Here is a 16,004-nt window from a genome sequence, read left to right on the forward strand (position 1 = left end):
CTACATGGAAATTTCCTGTTTTTAAATTTCCTTTTTGGTGAAATTTCTGTCATACAGTTTCGCATGGCGATATTTTGCTTTCAACTTGGTTTTCGAACTACAATAGATTAAATACCTCACACCTACGTTGTCAGACTTTATCCAGATATCAATGCAAAGCCACTGACTATAGACATAATACACAAGAAGATCAGACTTTTCATCTAGCACACCCTCAACATACAGCACATACACAAACAAAAATTTTGTATTGAAATGAAAAATTCCACAAAACAGATCATAAGTGTGCGCTTGTTTTACACCTGTGAGCAAATTCTGAAACTAAAAATCGTCGGAACGAGTCTTGCGACATTAGCTTGAAAATACGATCTTGAGCCTGATCGAACATATCGACACTGGGACAATCGAGACTCGATTTCACTTCCTCGCGCGTTGAAGAATCCAAGTTTATCTGTGACGCAACAAACACGTTTGTTAAGACGGAATGAGTTGACTTTTGCATCATTAAATAAGCTTTGACAGGTGAATAGTCGGCATTAACTGCCACGTGCCAGCGGTTTGATATTTAAAAGCTTTAAATAAGTGACTTCATAAAATCTAAACAAAAATGTATTCGATAAACCCAATATAATACTTATTTGTGACGTCATTATAAATGTGAAGCCTATAATCTCCGAACATTGTTATATTCTATCATTTTTGGAAAGTGCCACTTGAACTTGGTTTCACCTCTGATGGCGAATCCACAACGAGAAACTGGCTGTAAATCTTTGTCGCCATCTTGTGGATTTTTGAGCTTCCCTTGACACGTTTGAACGACTCGCACTCGAGCCAGAACTCGAGATTCTCTTCACTGAACTCGCTCTGTAGGAATCCTCGAAATGCGTTGGTGCCGCCTGCAAATCATACATAGATTCATAAAAGCTGGTGGTAGAGACCCTCTACGCATATGTGGAGGTTGCCTGGCAAGTTGTGCGCTTGCGCACCAGTGTACCTTGGCTAGAATATACCCCGTTAGACCGCTGAGTTCAAACCTCACTGGGTGCTTGATTTTTCAAATCTGGCTCCGACTTGTCGGGAAAAAGTGGCTGATCCAGCTAGGCTGCAGTGCCTGGACTGCGAAGCCTGTTAACCTAATGGTCGCGATACGATAGCTTTAATCGCAAAGTAATGACCTGCGCAGTGGGCGATACTGCACCCCCAGTATTTTGCATAAGGCGGTGCAACCTACGGCGCATGCGGCAAATGTGGTATATGGGACCATTTCTGGTAGCATACACTGAGGACAAATTTCGTGGTTTCGTGGTTCGTGATAGCGTATTTCAGAAATATATTCATATAATATTAAACTACTTTAAAATTAGGATGATACTAGATTATGCGCATTTGAGTTAAAAAAGACCCTGATTTAGCAACGTGATTGAACATTCAGATTAGGTCAGGATTCAACCGAATAATGACTTCAGGTATTCGGATTCGGATTCGGATTTAACCGAATCTTTTCCGTGTTGTTAAAAAGACATATGTTCTACAGTATAGTCAGATATCCCACCTTTCCGCGACAGCAAGTGCGCCAAACTTGAGGATGAACAAAAACAATTTTCACATGAGTCCCTGCAAACAATTTTCACGTTAATCGTTGAGTTGGTTACGGAGAAAAACTGTAATATTACCTTTTTGACCTTCTTAAGCTTGAAGATCGTTTAAAGTTTGATGGTGTTGGATTGTTGGCTTCTTGCTTCATGTCGGTTTTGCGTTGAATCCAAGACCTGAACGCGAATCTACAGACAGGCATTTGTTAGCTTAAAAATAAGCAGAGAATAACCGCATTGAACGTTAAATGACTCAGGGCTGGTTAGGTCTGCTACAACCGGTGGTACACACGCCCCTGACATATACTTAAAAGGATTGTGCCTTAACTCGCCACTGCCACGCACATATTTGGACGACTTGAACGCATGGGCAAAAATAAACAGAAAATAATCGCATTTAGAACAAATCTGATTTTCTGTACCAAAAAGAAAATGTGTGTTGTTTTCTACCATTCCCATTAAAAATACATGAACGGGGGAAAATTAGCGCTACATGCGAACAATTTAATTCCTCAAACAAATTCCAACAAATGATTTAGGTCCACACCCTCTACTCACAATCTGCCAATTTTCGATTTCTCTTCGACTGCTTCTTCTCGAATTACGTCACTTCCTAGGGGAAGTCCCTCCGCGGCACTCCTAAACTCGTGTAGCGCATTCAAGCCTGCATCTAATGACAGTCGTCCTGCTTTTCTTCCTCTTGCTGAAGTGGGAAGGATATCCCATGCGGCAGGGTCGGTGCGAAACGCGTCATCTCTTTCGAAATCCGTCTGTACCTCTACGTTGTCGCGGTTTTCCTTTTCAGCTTCTTCGCTGTGGTAGCCCGTGTCTTCGGGCGTTGGGTGCGGTTGGTGCACGTCTTGCACGGTACGAAGTGCGCTTGGTGCGACGATCCTGGCGGATCGAAGTTCTGTTTTTCGCACAGATGCACATTTCAATTCCAACGGACTCTCCGGCTTGGCGTTGAACTGTTTCAGTTTCGGGGAAGCACCCACGCCAGGCATCGGCGCCGCGCTTCGTGTTTCCCGTCTCATGTTTACATTTCCAGTTTTTGCATCGCGCAGGATGGCGCCTCGCGACGTGGGCGCCTCTGTGACGTCACAATCTCCCGGCATCTTTTGTCGCTTCACGCCGTGCGATGCGGAGTACGGACTGTGGCGACGTTTTTGTTTGCTTTCCGCAGACAGTGCCGTGCGCTCATCCTCTTTCTTGCAGTACATGCATTGGCAGCCCGCGTAAACCTAAACATGAGACCAAAGGTAATTCACACAACCTTTTTGATAGCTGGTTTATTACTCGTTATATACTCTCTGATGGTGTTCAAGGTTCCGCTTTTGCTACATTTTAACGATTCACTTTACTAACAACTGCACAGTAAATGCATAACTAACATCAGGTACGATACACAATGGATGCAGCTGCTTTTTTTATATATTATTGCGTAAATGTCGAGGTCGAAGAACACGAATTCTGGAACATGATGCATTTTAACTCTTATCACAAAACTATTCGCTGCATCAAACACCGGTCCCAAAGCCAGTGAACCAATGGCAGTTTTCTTGTCCATATAAAGGGCACCAAAACTCAATCAAGCTTAAACCACGAAACCGTTTCCGATCTGTTGTGTCAGCCCATGACAAACCTCCCCGTCTAACTCACAATGTCTACCTCACTGTGTTTTCTGTACTGCACAGACTGTACTGTAAGTACAAAGCTGATACATAGGGGAAAAACTCACTGCATGGAAATTGGAGAGAGTACTGCTTCTTTCAGTTAATTAACGACTGTATCACTTTCTTTGTCCCTCTCCTAACAATAGTGCGGGGATAATCCGCTTACAGACAAATAGAAAAAAACGCAGCTAGACTTCACAGAAACTGCGAAAGGCTGCAGACATTTCGAAACAGCTGAAGTTCAAGTGCAGGACTTTAATTGTTTTGTTTTTTTACCCGTTTTTCTGTCGGTAAAACACATTTCAACAACTTTGCATGTTTCATACAAATCTTGATCAATAAATTCATTGAAAGTAACTTCTAATATCGAGAACTGCAAACGATGACCTGAAATACTGATACTGTTTGCGTTGCGTGTATCTTTCAATACATATATTCACCTTGTTTGTTCGGTGTAAAAACCACTGAACGATTCCCCCGCTTTTCTGTAAGCTAATCTACTCTAACATAAAATCAAACACGCTTACAACAAGCTGTAACCCACAAAACTGCAGACAGTTTCCAGACTGCTCACAACGGTTTTTATCGACTTCGTTGTTCCAGAACAGCGTATTATTCACCCTTCCCGTCGCTCGTCATAAGATTATGACGTCATAACCTGTAAGCTGTCAAGTAACGCTTGTTCCCGAACGAAATGCTTGGCGGCTCCCGGCGGCTTAACCTTTGATTAATCGCGTTACAAATTATTCACCAACCTTGTGTTGAAAGGTTTCGTTCTGTTGCGCCACCGCCAATTTCTTCAGCCTTGCGCTGTGACGTCCACGCGTGGGCAGTGTGCTGTATCGCAAGTCGTTTGGGTGGTTCCCCTGTTGCGCAGACAGGCGTGACGTGGTCGCCTTGTGAATGTGCGACCTTGTGGGCGAGAGAGCTGGAACTGTACAATATAAAAGTCCATCTTTAATAGACCTTCTTGCATTACACGCAGTTACAGCACCCAATAAAAGCTTGCCCCGTTACAGTTGGGTTTTAAAAACTTTGTAAGGTACTGCCCGTCGTGAATATCCATAAAAAGCAATCGCTTACCTCCGCCGGGGTTTCCGAGTTTTACTTTCAGGTGTTTTCTTCGTCCGAGATTCTCCCGAAGGAAGTAGAACCAACCTTGCACAACCTACGTCATTACATATGTTTTCATTTATATTCTTGTATTTATGTTGGTTTTAAACCGTGTTGTTTTTGTGTTTTAGGGATACTGATGATGCCCACAAGCATAGGTGAAACATACATAAAAAAAACCTTGTCAAACAAACGACTTAGGATTCTGTAGATGTTGCTTAAAAAATCGGTTACTAAGTCCTTGTTTGTCGTAAAGCTCTCAAGATATTCCCACCATACAAACTTTCATTCAACAAATAAAAGTTTAATTTTAAAACTGACGCCGCCAAGCTCAACCAGCATACCTCTTGATTTGCGATGATTCCCCTTACGCCGAAACTCATGCAGCCAATAAAGGTGGTTTCGTTGGCAGAAACATTTCTACACCAAGCAGAGATGAGAATCCTTCGGTGAAAATCCACCTCGCCGATGTCGCTGTAACGAATACAAAGACGTTCAAAAACTTAGAATGTGACGACTATAACTTGTTGACAGAAGTTCTGGAAAGGTTTTTCGTGTACTGATTGGTGTGACAGGGCCTTTATGTGTGATTTGGAAATAGACTTGCTTGTAATCGCCTTCCAACAAGATTAACTTGTGTTACTTCAGCATCGGGGGCAAGCTTTACTTTCTTTCACAAAATCTTTGTGGCATGTTAGAATATCTTTAACACATTTCATGTGCATATATAGCTATTACGCTATGATAAATACTGGTAGGGATTTGCCCTGATAGAAACACTATACTGCACGGTACTTACAAGGCAAAGTTTTCGTGCAACGTCACACAACCGTTTATGACGTATTGCGATGTTGTTCTGTGACGTGTGCGCGTTTCCTCGTCCGGACACAAGGATATCTGCGTTGTAAATAAATGCGTTGTTATGTTGACTGAAGTCGAGAATTTGACTCTCGATGAAATGAACAAGTTGTCAACAAGGCTTACAAAAAGTTTCAGTCTTCTTGTATGTTTGTAACCTATTTAATTTTAAATTAGATTCCCGCTTATGGCCAGTAAACGTTTAGTGGACAAATTATATGGTGGTTACTGAAACCCCGCATAAACTTTTTGGCCATAGACCTCTTTTTTGTGAACCTATTTTTTCTCGAACTCACAGCCTTAAGTCACATTACTGTTTCGCCCAATAGAAACAGAAACTAAAACCCAAGGAAAAATAACGTAACAACCAAGAATTATCATCACAAAACCTTACGAAAGCAAGTTTATTATCGTCACGGACCCAGTTTTAAATAACCTGTGTCAGAACACGCAATATTTCCCGACCTTTTCTTACGATAAACGCGTATTTTATGTAAAAAATGGTTGCCCACTAATTCGTTAGAGAAAGGCACTATACATTATACTTACTAAGCTCGGAACCGGAAAATGAGCGTTTTTAATCACCTTAACATAGGCTGTGGTGTTCAACGTAATGCTTGGTTCACTTTCTGTTGGCGGAAGAGACCGAAGTCCAAGAATGGTGAGAGTAATTTTGCTTGGAGTTCCACACAGGACCATTTTCATTTGGCCTGCGACATAAACATTTATAGTTAGAATCAAGAGAGATATTAACGTCATATTAACTTATCTAACTTGTGGGCAGGGTTTCTGTTTACATTTTCCAAGTTTGGCAATTTTTTTTGCATTACAGTAGCGCAAGACCCACCTTTTGATTTGTTTATAACCATGCTTTCGTTTAATGCTTTATGCAATTCTAAAACACCTATTTGACTGCATCAGTATCTTAAACAGGAATGAACAAATATAATAATAAGATTTTACCAAATATATGCTTAAGTCTGTCCAATTTTACATCGCCACAATCACACAGCAACCCTAAGACATGCTTTTTACCAGCCGGCGTCAAATAACACTATTTTTCCTGCCTAAGAATTTGGGTAAAAGCTTCAAAATTATCGTATATTGTCCAGATCAACATCTAAGCAGATGACGACTGCCAGCTATATTGCTTAAAAACTGCACGTCTGCATTCAAATTACAGCTGAATTGAAATCAAGCCGTAACCCCATCAAGACGGGTGTTGTCTCAACGGATTAGGAAACTGTCACTTTCACACGCATTTAACAACGCGGCGCCTTTGATCGTGCGTTCCCAACAGCACAGTTTGATTCTTGGTGTCTTCAGCGAGGGTCGGGGTAGTTTTGTTTGATCTCGGTTACAAGCTGAGCTTTTCAGTCAACCCTTTGCAACACATTACGTTTTATAACTCGTAGTCGCATGGTGCTTGCTAGAGGGCATAAATTTAAATACTTTATTGTTTTTTTTTTCGCTTTGTCTAAAAGCTTGGCCAGAGTGTTTGAAAAAAGACCAAGGGAGACGCTTGGCACCGAAAACCTGAACTGCAGCGTTTCCCTGTCCATACTCTTACATTCTCTATTTGTTTTCATTACTGAAATACTTCGGGCAAAATAAACCAACGAATGAAAAAAAATATGAAAGACACCCATATATATAAATAAACTTATATGCTTATAATGGTAAAGTAATAAAAGAAATATATTCTGCCAGAAAATGCGTTTTTATTTTACCGAAAAAGTACCACAATCAAAAAGCGTTGATACCTGACCATCGCACAACATAAACCGCCCTTCCAAACTACTTCCAACTTCTTCCATAAAACTCTTAACAAACTATGCATTACTATCACAGTGCTTCCCGCCCTTATATGAAAGAGGATTGGGCCAGACGGTGCAGAAACGTTTCTCGCCTTTTCACCATTGCAGACGTTAGGCGACCTGCTCGCAAAACGAGAGATTGAACAATGCAGAAGTTCTTTGAAACGCCGAACCTGAATGGCACCTCTGTGACATCACAAAGTATCCCGACGAACCTTTGGACGTCTGGCGGTTATTTGCTAACTGACCGCTTCAGTCTGTTTCGGGTCAAAAAGTTCAAGGTTCCTAATTACTCGCCTTTGTCCAAACACGTTTCGTAATTCTCAAATGTTTGGTATACAGCAAGGCGCAGAATAGCAGACGCATTTATTACTACTAAAAACTTTATAGCAAAATGTAAACGATATTTGTCGTATGCGAAAGTCAACAGGTTTCAAAATTGGAAACACGTGTTTTATAAATGTGGCCAAAAAAGACAGAAACCGTTGCGATCACAGGGCTAGAATGAGGATCGTTTAAACAGGAATTCATCAGCAAAAATATATTGAACAAAAAGCTTACAAAAGATGTGCAAAAAAAACCATATTATTGCAAGGTTAAAATAATTCTTAGCAATAGGCCTATATGAATTACAACACAGACATAGCTTTATCTTTTTATTATTTTTGAGTTACCAAGTTGGGACAAATCTTCCATAGCGACGAGACGCTCTCTGCTGTCCACTAGCGGCACAATAAAATCCGACGCTCGGCAAACGCTTGAGTGGCATCTGGTAAGTACCTTTGGCAAAACGTGAAAATTGAAATTCGCCAAAGTGTTGTTTCTCTCCATCATTAAATATACCTATGATGACACGGAACAACTGCAAGAATTCGAATAATACTACGTAATGTGACTGTAGTGCAAAGGAGGGGCGATTGGGGCGACTAAATACATTAGAAAACAAATATATTATAACACTGAAAATAAAACACAGCAGTTGAAGTCAAAATTTTTTGAATAATTTATTTTCGTTCATTACACTGGTGTGGTAATTGTCTGGCGCATAGCTATCTCCTCAACTAGCTCCCAGTTTGCTTGACAAAGAATTTTGGATTATTCCCCTACAGAAAATGTCTGGATCCTCTGTGGTATTAACTCTCACTTCTTTCCTGCCATAAAGTCAATTAAATTTCCCTTACCATTAGGATGCACCGCGCATAAAAGTAAGTAAAAAAACATAAATGCAGTTTTAACGTTGTTTCCACAGCAAACATATCGTTGTTAAAGTCTGACAACATTTCAAGAAAGCTGTGTCATGCGAGCTGCTTTACCGCGACTTTTCGGAACACTTTACTTGGCGGTCCTTGTCACAGCAAAATAAAACACACTAGTTTAGAAGGGAAAATCGTGTTTTATACTTCTGGTGAAACTGCTTTCTTTTCGTATAGCTGAAGTTTCAAGCAGCTGTCTTCAGTTCTCCCAACAGTTGCTGAAGAGGAAACTCAACTTTGTCAACTTTTGAACGAGCCAAGTCACAATAATATCACGCTGTGCTTACGGATGCAGAGAGTGCGCCGACGGAAAGTGACAAAAAATCGATGAATGGGACGTATTGTTGGCGGTGAAACAATGTCATTTGCACGAAACAGATCCATTTCCTTTTTATCGACGATGCCACGATGTCTTTTGGTGACAAATGGGTTTTAATTCAAGTTCTTCCCTAATGCGCGCGAAAGGTATTTTATATCCATCTCATGCGGCGCGGTTGAGTAAATTTGTCAAAAGGTTTACAAATATTTTAAAAAGAGACGTAAGACTGGTTCCTTAATTGTGCCAGGATCTATCCCTTCTAAGATACGTGGGCTATTTATTATTTAAACACTCTTAAACTTTACCTTTGTGATAAAACCAGCCAATGCAAAAAAAAACAAAAATTCTTGACTAGTGTTTAAAAAGATTTCTGCCAAAATGTCCAATATAACGGTAAAGTATTTAAATCTTGTTTTTTTTTGTTAAGTGACATAGAGCGACATGCGGGATTAAAACACTGCATCAACAATAGTTGATTGAAGCGTTCCATTGAACGTTCCAGCAGCTCAGGAAGCGGCCACGTCGAGTGCATATAAAAGACTGCAGCAATGTTTGTGAATATTGTATCGGTAACTAGAAACAAAATGGTTTACTTTGAAGTTAATTGTGGTTCTGGATATTCATGGTGGGTGAGGATGAGCTGAGCTTCCAGTGTTTTTGCTATAGTTTTTAGAAAACTAACCATATCGAGCGAACAATAATGAAACTCTTCGACCTTGGTTTATTTGTGTATGCGGTTTTATGGATCACAAACCTAAACAAACGGTGGTTTCAAACAGCAGAATTGTTTGTCGAAAATATTTTTACTTTTTTACTTATGAACAGTTACAAGACCTATAAGACTATTTTGAAGATTAAAATAAATCCACTAAATCGCACTAACCATTGTGAAGTTTTTTACCAGGGACTTTCCCTGATGGGAAAATTCGGCTTATATATTATTTTCAGTTGTTTGGGAAGTTGTACTTCCGCTTTAGTTGGTTGTAATTTTGTTACGTCACCGGAAAAATGCGGTTTATAAACTTTAGATACGATGTAACAAATTACGAATTCATCAAAGACTTGCCTGTGTACTTTAATGCAATTGATGTGTAAATGTAATAATGGTTCAAACTTTGCATCAAAAATGGGTCTGATATAATAATGCTACAGATAAAGATTGGTTGAAAATGCATTGTTTTGAAACACACCGCCCGCCTGGTGTTTTTGTGCGGCCTGTGATGCACTTTTCAATAAAAGTCATGTGGCTCAGAAATGATAAAGCGAAGCAGGATATGAATAGCCTACTTGTGCCAAGCACATAAACGAAGATTTATGTTTTGTTTAGACTGTACTATAAGTTGATTTTTTTTAAGCAAACCAAATTATAATTCCATTATTGCTTTGTTTCGTAAATTTATTGTGAAAAGTTATGTTATACAAAGTGGCATGCAAAATAATTTCTAACGGAAATATTTTTATGATATAAACAAACTATGCATTCTGCAGGTGTTTCACAAAAAACACTGTGTATAAAATGGCGAAACCACTAAGAGAAGGAAATTTAAACTTTTGCTTGGACTTATACAAGCTTCTGTCGAAAGGTGAAGAAAATCTCTTCTTCTCTCCTTACAGCATTTCAGCTGTGATGTCCATGGTCTTGTTGGGTTCAAAGGAAAATACTGCAAAGCAATTAAAGGAAGGTCTTGGATTTGGAGAAATTTGTGATTCAAATCTGCATGAAGAAATTGGAAAAGTTTTAAAAGGAGTCAAAGCAATTAAAGGCAATGTTGTGTTAAATGTTGCCAACAAGTTATTTCCAGAAATTTCTTTTAACTTGGAATCCGATTTTCAAGAGAAATGCATGAAGTTTTATGGTGCTGATATCGAGGGTTTGGATTTTTCTGGAAATCCTGATAAATCTCGACTGATGATTAATGATTGGGCTCAAAGAGAAACAAAAGATAAAATTAAAAACCTTCTTCCTGATGGCTCCATTAATGGTCTCACCAAATTGGTTTTGGCAAATGCTGTTTATTTTAAAGGAGATTGGAAGGACAAGTTTAACATCAAATCAACTAAAAAGTCTGAGTTCTTTGTCAACCCCCAAAAATCAGTTTCAGTTGACATGATGTTTCGATCTGGAAAATACAACATTGCCTTCGACATGGATGTGAAAGCACAGATTGTTGAACTTCCATACCATGGTGACAGTGTGTCCATGATAATTATTCTTCCAAGTGACAAATTCGGTTTGGCTGAAGTAGAAAAAAGTGTGAACACAGAATGGCTTCTCAAGATGATTCACCAGTTTTCAAATGAAAAAATAGAATTATCTCTTCCAAGAATGAAATTGGAACAAGAATTTGACTTGGTGTCCACAATGCAAAAGATGGGAATTAAGGATGTTTTTAATGATAGTGAAGCCAACTTAAAAGGAATGTCTCCACAAGAAGGTTTATTTGTGTCAAAGGTTGCACACAAAGCCTTTATAGAAGTTAATGAAGAAGGGTCTGAAGCAGCAGCAGCTACTGCAGCGGTTATGATGTTGTGTGCAGCTGTAATGCCAGTTCGAGTTACCTGTGATCATCCATTCATGTTCTTTTTGATGCACAAACCATCACAGACAATTCTCTTCTGTGGTCGTCTAAACTCTCTGTCACCACAATAATGCATGAAGTTGGCGAGCTGCAGACAGGTTGTGTACACGCACTGTTTCGAACTGTCAGGTCTCATCATTGCAGCTGTTAAAGTTGCACTGTGCTAGCTTCTACACCAGCAGGCACACTATTTTCCATATAGGGTACCCAACAGATCGACGTTAACCGGAAAGGTACCACAAAGTGGAAAATAGTGTGTCTGCTGGTGTAGAAGCTAGCACAGTGCCACTTCAACAGCTGCCCTGATGAGACATGACAGGTCGAAACAGTGCATGTACACAACCTGTCTGCAGCTCTCCAATATTATGGCTTTTTTGCACATACAATGCATGAAGTATTTTGATTGAATAAGTTCACAAACCATGTAGTGCTTGAACTAAAATTTTTGTCGCACTTTTTGTGTTAACTATGCTTACTTTTGTCTTGCTCTGATTATTTTTTATTGAAATTTACAAATGTGCGATTTGACAAGATTCTTGTAATACACATGCATTACATTTTCAAAGTATTTAAACTGTTTTTCTTTTCCAATCAATTGAAATTTTTTGACCGACTCAATTTGTTACAAGCGATGTAAACCATGTTCCTGCTTTAAACTGGTTTTAGTTTCGGAGTTACATTTTTTGCATCGTTTTGTTTTAGTAGTTTGTTTTTTGTAGCTGAGTTTTTAACTTGACATTTAAACATTTGGTAGAAAACTGAGTGTATGTGATGAGTTTTATATTTATTTGTTTTCTTTGCACTGGAGTGTGTGTAAATGATTTGAAAGTTGTTGACTTGTAACCATTGCAAAGTTCTTGTAAATTATAATATTTCCTGTGTAATGTTTTGATGCCTTTTGTGCAAATATGATTTAAATGACATTATGACACAGGCACTTTGTTGCAATTTTTTCATTTGTGTTGACAAAAACCATGCATTTTTTAGGTCTTTTCCATGTGATTAGTTGTGCATAAAAATGGCGAAACCACTAAGAGAAGGAAACTTAAACTTTTGTTTGGACTTATACAAGCTTCTGTCGAAAGGTGAAGAAAATCTCTTCTTCTCTCCTTACAGCATTTCAGCTGTGATGTCCATGGTCTTGTTGGGATCCAAGGAAAATACTACAAAGCAATTAAAGGAAGGTCTTGGATTTGGAGAAATTTCTGACTCAAATCTTCATGAAGATATTGGAAAAGTTTTGGAAGGAGTCAAATCAATCAAAGGCAATGTTGTGTTAAATATTGCCAACAAGTTATTTCCAGAAGTTTCTTTTGATTTGGAATCTGATTTTAAAGAGAAATGCATGAAGTTTTATGATGCTGATATCGAGGGTTTGGATTTTGCTGGAAATCCTGATAAATCTCGACTGATGATAAACAATTGGGCACAAAAGGAAACAAAAGATAAAATTAAGAACCTTCTTCCTGATGGCTCAATTAATGGTCTCACCAAATTGGTTTTGGCAAATGCTGTTTATTTTAAAGGAGATTGGAAGGACAAGTTTAACATCAAAGCAACCAGAAAGTCTGAGTTCTTTGTCAACCCCAAAAAATCAGTTTCAGTTGACATGATGTTTCGATCTGGAAAATACAACATTGCCTTCGACATGGATGTGAAAGCACAGATTGTTGAACTTCCATACCATGGTGACAGTGTGTCCATGATAATTATTCTTCCAAGTGACAAATTCGGTTTGGCTGAAGTAGAAAAAAGTGTGAACACAGAATGGCTTCTCAAGATGATTCACCAGTTTTCAAATGAAAAAATAGAATTATCTCTTCCAAGAATGAAATTGGAACAAGAATTTGACTTGGTGTCCACAATGCAAAAGATGGGAATTAAGGATGTTTTTAATGATAGTGAAGCCAACTTAAAAGGAATGTCTCCACAAGAAGGTTTATTTGTGTCAAAGGTTGCACACAAAGCCTTTATAGAAGTTAATGAAGAAGGGTCTGAAGCAGCAGCAGCTACTGCAGCGGTTATGATGTTGTGTGCAGCTGTAATGCCAGTTCGAGTTACCTGTGATCATCCATTCATGTTCTTTTTGATGCACAAACCATCACAGACAATTCTCTTCTGTGGTCGTCTAAACTCTCTGTCACCACAATAATGCATGAAGTTGGCGAGCTGCAGACAGGTTGTGTACACGCACTGTTTCGAACTGTCAGGTCTCATCATTGCAGCTGTTAAAGTTGCACTGTGCTAGCTTCTACACCAGCAGGCACACTATTTTCCATATAGGGTACCCAACAGATCGACGTTAACCGGAAAGGTACCACAAAGTGGAAAATAGTGTGTCTGCTGGTGTAGAAGCTAGCACAGTGCCACTTCAACAGCTGCCCTGATGAGACATGACAGGTCGAAACAGTGCATGTACACAACCTGTCTGCAGCTCTCCAATATTATGGCTTTTTTGCACATACAATGCATGAAGTATTTTGATTGAATAAGTTCACAAACCATGTAGTGCTTGAACTAAAATTTTTGTCGCACTTTTTGTGTTAACTATGCTTACTTTTGTCTTGCTCTGATTATTTTTTATTGAAATTTACAAATGTGCGATTTGACAAGATTCTTGTAATACACATGCATTACATTTTCAAAGTATTTAAACTGTTTTTCTTTTCCAATCAATTGAAATTTTTTGACCGACTCAATTTGTTACAAGCGATGTAAACCATGTTCCTGCTTTAAACTGGTTTTAGTTTCGGAGTTACATTTTTTGCATCGTTTTGTTTTAGTAGTTTGTTTTTTGTAGCTGAGTTTTTAACTTGACATTTAAACATTTGGTAGAAAACTGAGTGTATGTGATGAGTTTTATATTTATTTGTTTTCTTTGCACTGGAGTGTGTGTAAATGATTTGAAAGTTGTTGACTTGTAACCATTGCAAAGTTCTTGTAAATTATAATATTTCCTGTGTAATGTTTTGATGCCTTTTGTGCAAATATGATTTAAATGACATTATGACACAGGCACTTTGTTGCAATTTTTTCATTTGTGTTGACAAAAACCATGCATTTTTTAGGTCTTTTCCATGTGATTAGTTGTGCATAAAAATGGCGAAACCACTAAGAGAAGGAAACTTAAACTTTTGTTTGGACTTATACAAGCTTCTGTCGAAAGGTGAAGAAAATCTCTTCTTCTCTCCTTACAGCATTTCAGCTGTGATGTCCATGGTCTTGTTGGGATCAAAGGAAAAAACTGCAAAGCAATTAAAGGAAGGTCTTGGATTTGGAGAAATTTGTGACTCAAATCTTCATGAAGATATTGGAAAAGTTTTGGAAGGAGTCAAATCAATCAAGGGCAATGTTGTGTTAAATATTGCCAACAAGTTATTTCCAGAAGTTTCTTTTGATTTGGAATCTGATTTTAAAGAGAAATGCATGAAGTTTTATGATGCTGATATCGAGGGTTTGGATTTTGCTGGAAATCCTGATAAATCTCGACTGATGATAAACAATTGGGCACAAAAGGAAACAAAAGATAAAATTAAGAACCTTCTTCCTGATGGCTCAATTAATGGTCTCACCAAATTGGTTTTGGCAAATGCTGTTTATTTTAAAGGAGATTGGAAGGACAAGTTTAACATCAAAGCAACCAGAAAGTCTGAGTTCTTTGTCAACCCCAAAAAATCAGTTTCAGTTGACATGATGTTTCGATCTGGAAAATACAACATTGCCTTCGACATGGATGTGAAAGCACAGATTGTTGAGCTTCCATACCACGGTGACAGTGTGTCCATGATAATTATTCTTCCAAGTGACAAGTTTGGTTTGGCTAAAGTGGAAAAAAGTGTAAACACAGAATGGCTTCTCAAGATGATTCACCAGTTTTCAAATGAAAAAATAGAATTATCTCTTCCAAGAATGAAATTGGAACAAGAATTTGACTTGGTGTCCACAATGCAAAAGATGGGAATTAAGGATGTTTTTAATGATAGTGAAGCCAACTTAAAAGGAATGTCTCCACAAGAAGGCTTATTTGTGTCAAAGGTTGCACACAAAGCCTTTATAGAAGTTAATGAAGAAGGGTCTGAAGCAGCAGCAGCTACTGCAGCGATTGTGATGTTGCGTGCAGCTGTAATGCCAGTTCGAGTTACCTGTGATCATCCATTCATGTTCTTTTTGATGCACAAACCATCACAAACAATTCTTTTTGGTGGCCGTCTTAATTCTCCACAGTAATTTACATGTATTTGTGAAGCAAGATTTCAAACTATTTAATTTGGCCTCTTTGGTACCAATTTTGACAAATCTCATCTTAGATTAGACAGTTTTTATGCATTGACATGTATACATTCTCATGAATTATGTTTTGATTTGGTTTGGAATTTTTTTAACATATCCAGAGAGCATTTTTATGTATTAATATGCATGTAAAGCTTAATTTTGTTATACTTGTGAATATCAGATGCAAAGTTTGTGTATTTAATACCAAGGTAGCCTTTATAACTATATTAAGTGCAGTGAAAATTATTCTATGTTTGGGTTCCTGTTGTAATTAAATCTTGTAGATATTTTGTAGTTACTTTGCACTTTACTTATGTATCACCGTTTTATGTGCAACAAAATAATCGACTTAACTGATAGTGCCTTATAATTGCAAATTGAAATTAATTTTGTGCTAAAATCTTCAACTTGTTTCACATATAGTTCTGTGTTATTTCGTCTCTTATATATATACAGTGATCGCATAGTATGGCAACCTTGCTATGTCCTGTGGATTGATTCACAAGTAATAATTATCTTAATTTTCTG

General features: G+C 38.3%; 3 protein-coding genes and 1 pseudogene across 3 annotated transcripts; 3 read left to right on the plus strand and 1 right to left on the minus strand.

The window, feature by feature from the left end:
- Positions 1-231: 231 nt before the first annotated feature.
- Positions 232-7,884, minus strand: LOC145914661 (uncharacterized). The gene is made up of 11 exons (XM_083002477.1): positions 7,728-7,884; positions 5,822-5,946; positions 5,178-5,275; positions 4,723-4,852; positions 4,349-4,433; positions 4,021-4,199; positions 2,151-2,833; positions 1,674-1,781; positions 1,553-1,614; positions 730-896; positions 232-451 (listed from the first exon to the last, which is right to left on the minus strand). Exons 1-11 carry the CDS (start codon positions 7,882-7,884, stop codon positions 278-280), a joined length of 1,968 nt encoding a protein of 655 aa, XP_082858603.1. The 3' UTR covers positions 232-277.
- A 2,233-nt stretch (positions 7,885-10,117) lies between these two features.
- Positions 10,118-11,280, plus strand: LOC145914062 (leukocyte elastase inhibitor-like). Its single transcript, XM_083001839.1, has one exon. It carries the CDS (start codon positions 10,142-10,144, stop codon positions 11,273-11,275), a length of 1,134 nt encoding a protein of 377 aa, XP_082857965.1. The 5' UTR covers positions 10,118-10,141; the 3' UTR covers positions 11,276-11,280.
- Positions 11,281-12,207: 927 nt separating this feature from the next.
- Positions 12,208-13,357, plus strand: LOC145914061 (serpin B6 pseudogene; annotated as a pseudogene).
- Positions 13,358-14,288: 931 nt separating this feature from the next.
- On the plus strand, positions 14,289-16,003 carry LOC145914064 (serpin B6-like). Its single transcript, XM_083001840.1, has one exon. It carries the CDS (start codon positions 14,304-14,306, stop codon positions 15,429-15,431), a length of 1,128 nt encoding a protein of 375 aa, XP_082857966.1. The 5' UTR covers positions 14,289-14,303; the 3' UTR covers positions 15,432-16,003.
- The last annotated feature ends 1 nt before the right edge of the window (position 16,004 follows it).

Source organism: Ascidia mentula, chromosome 9 (assembly GCF_947561715.1).
Source record: "Ascidia mentula chromosome 9, kaAscMent1.1, whole genome shotgun sequence".
In the NCBI taxonomy this organism is placed as follows: domain Eukaryota; kingdom Metazoa; phylum Chordata; class Ascidiacea; order Phlebobranchia; family Ascidiidae; genus Ascidia; species Ascidia mentula.

Coding starts and splice junctions, on each gene's coding strand:
- LOC145914062 (XM_083001839.1), top strand. CDS start 10,142: ATGGCGAAACCACTAAGAGAAGGAAATTTAAACTTTTGCTTGGACTTA.
- LOC145914064 (XM_083001840.1), top strand. CDS start 14,304: ATGGCGAAACCACTAAGAGAAGGAAACTTAAACTTTTGTTTGGACTTA.
- LOC145914661 (XM_083002477.1), bottom strand. CDS start 7,884: ATGGAGAGAAACAACACTTTGGCGAATTTCAATTTTCACGTTTTGCCA. Junction 2,834..4,020: donor ACGAAACCTTTCAACACAAG/GTTGGTGAATAA, acceptor TCTCATGTTTAG/GTTTACGCGGGCTGCCAATG. Junction 452..729: donor TTGTGGATTCGCCATCAGAG/GTGAAACCAAGT, acceptor GTTGCGTCACAG/ATAAACTTGGATTCTTCAAC.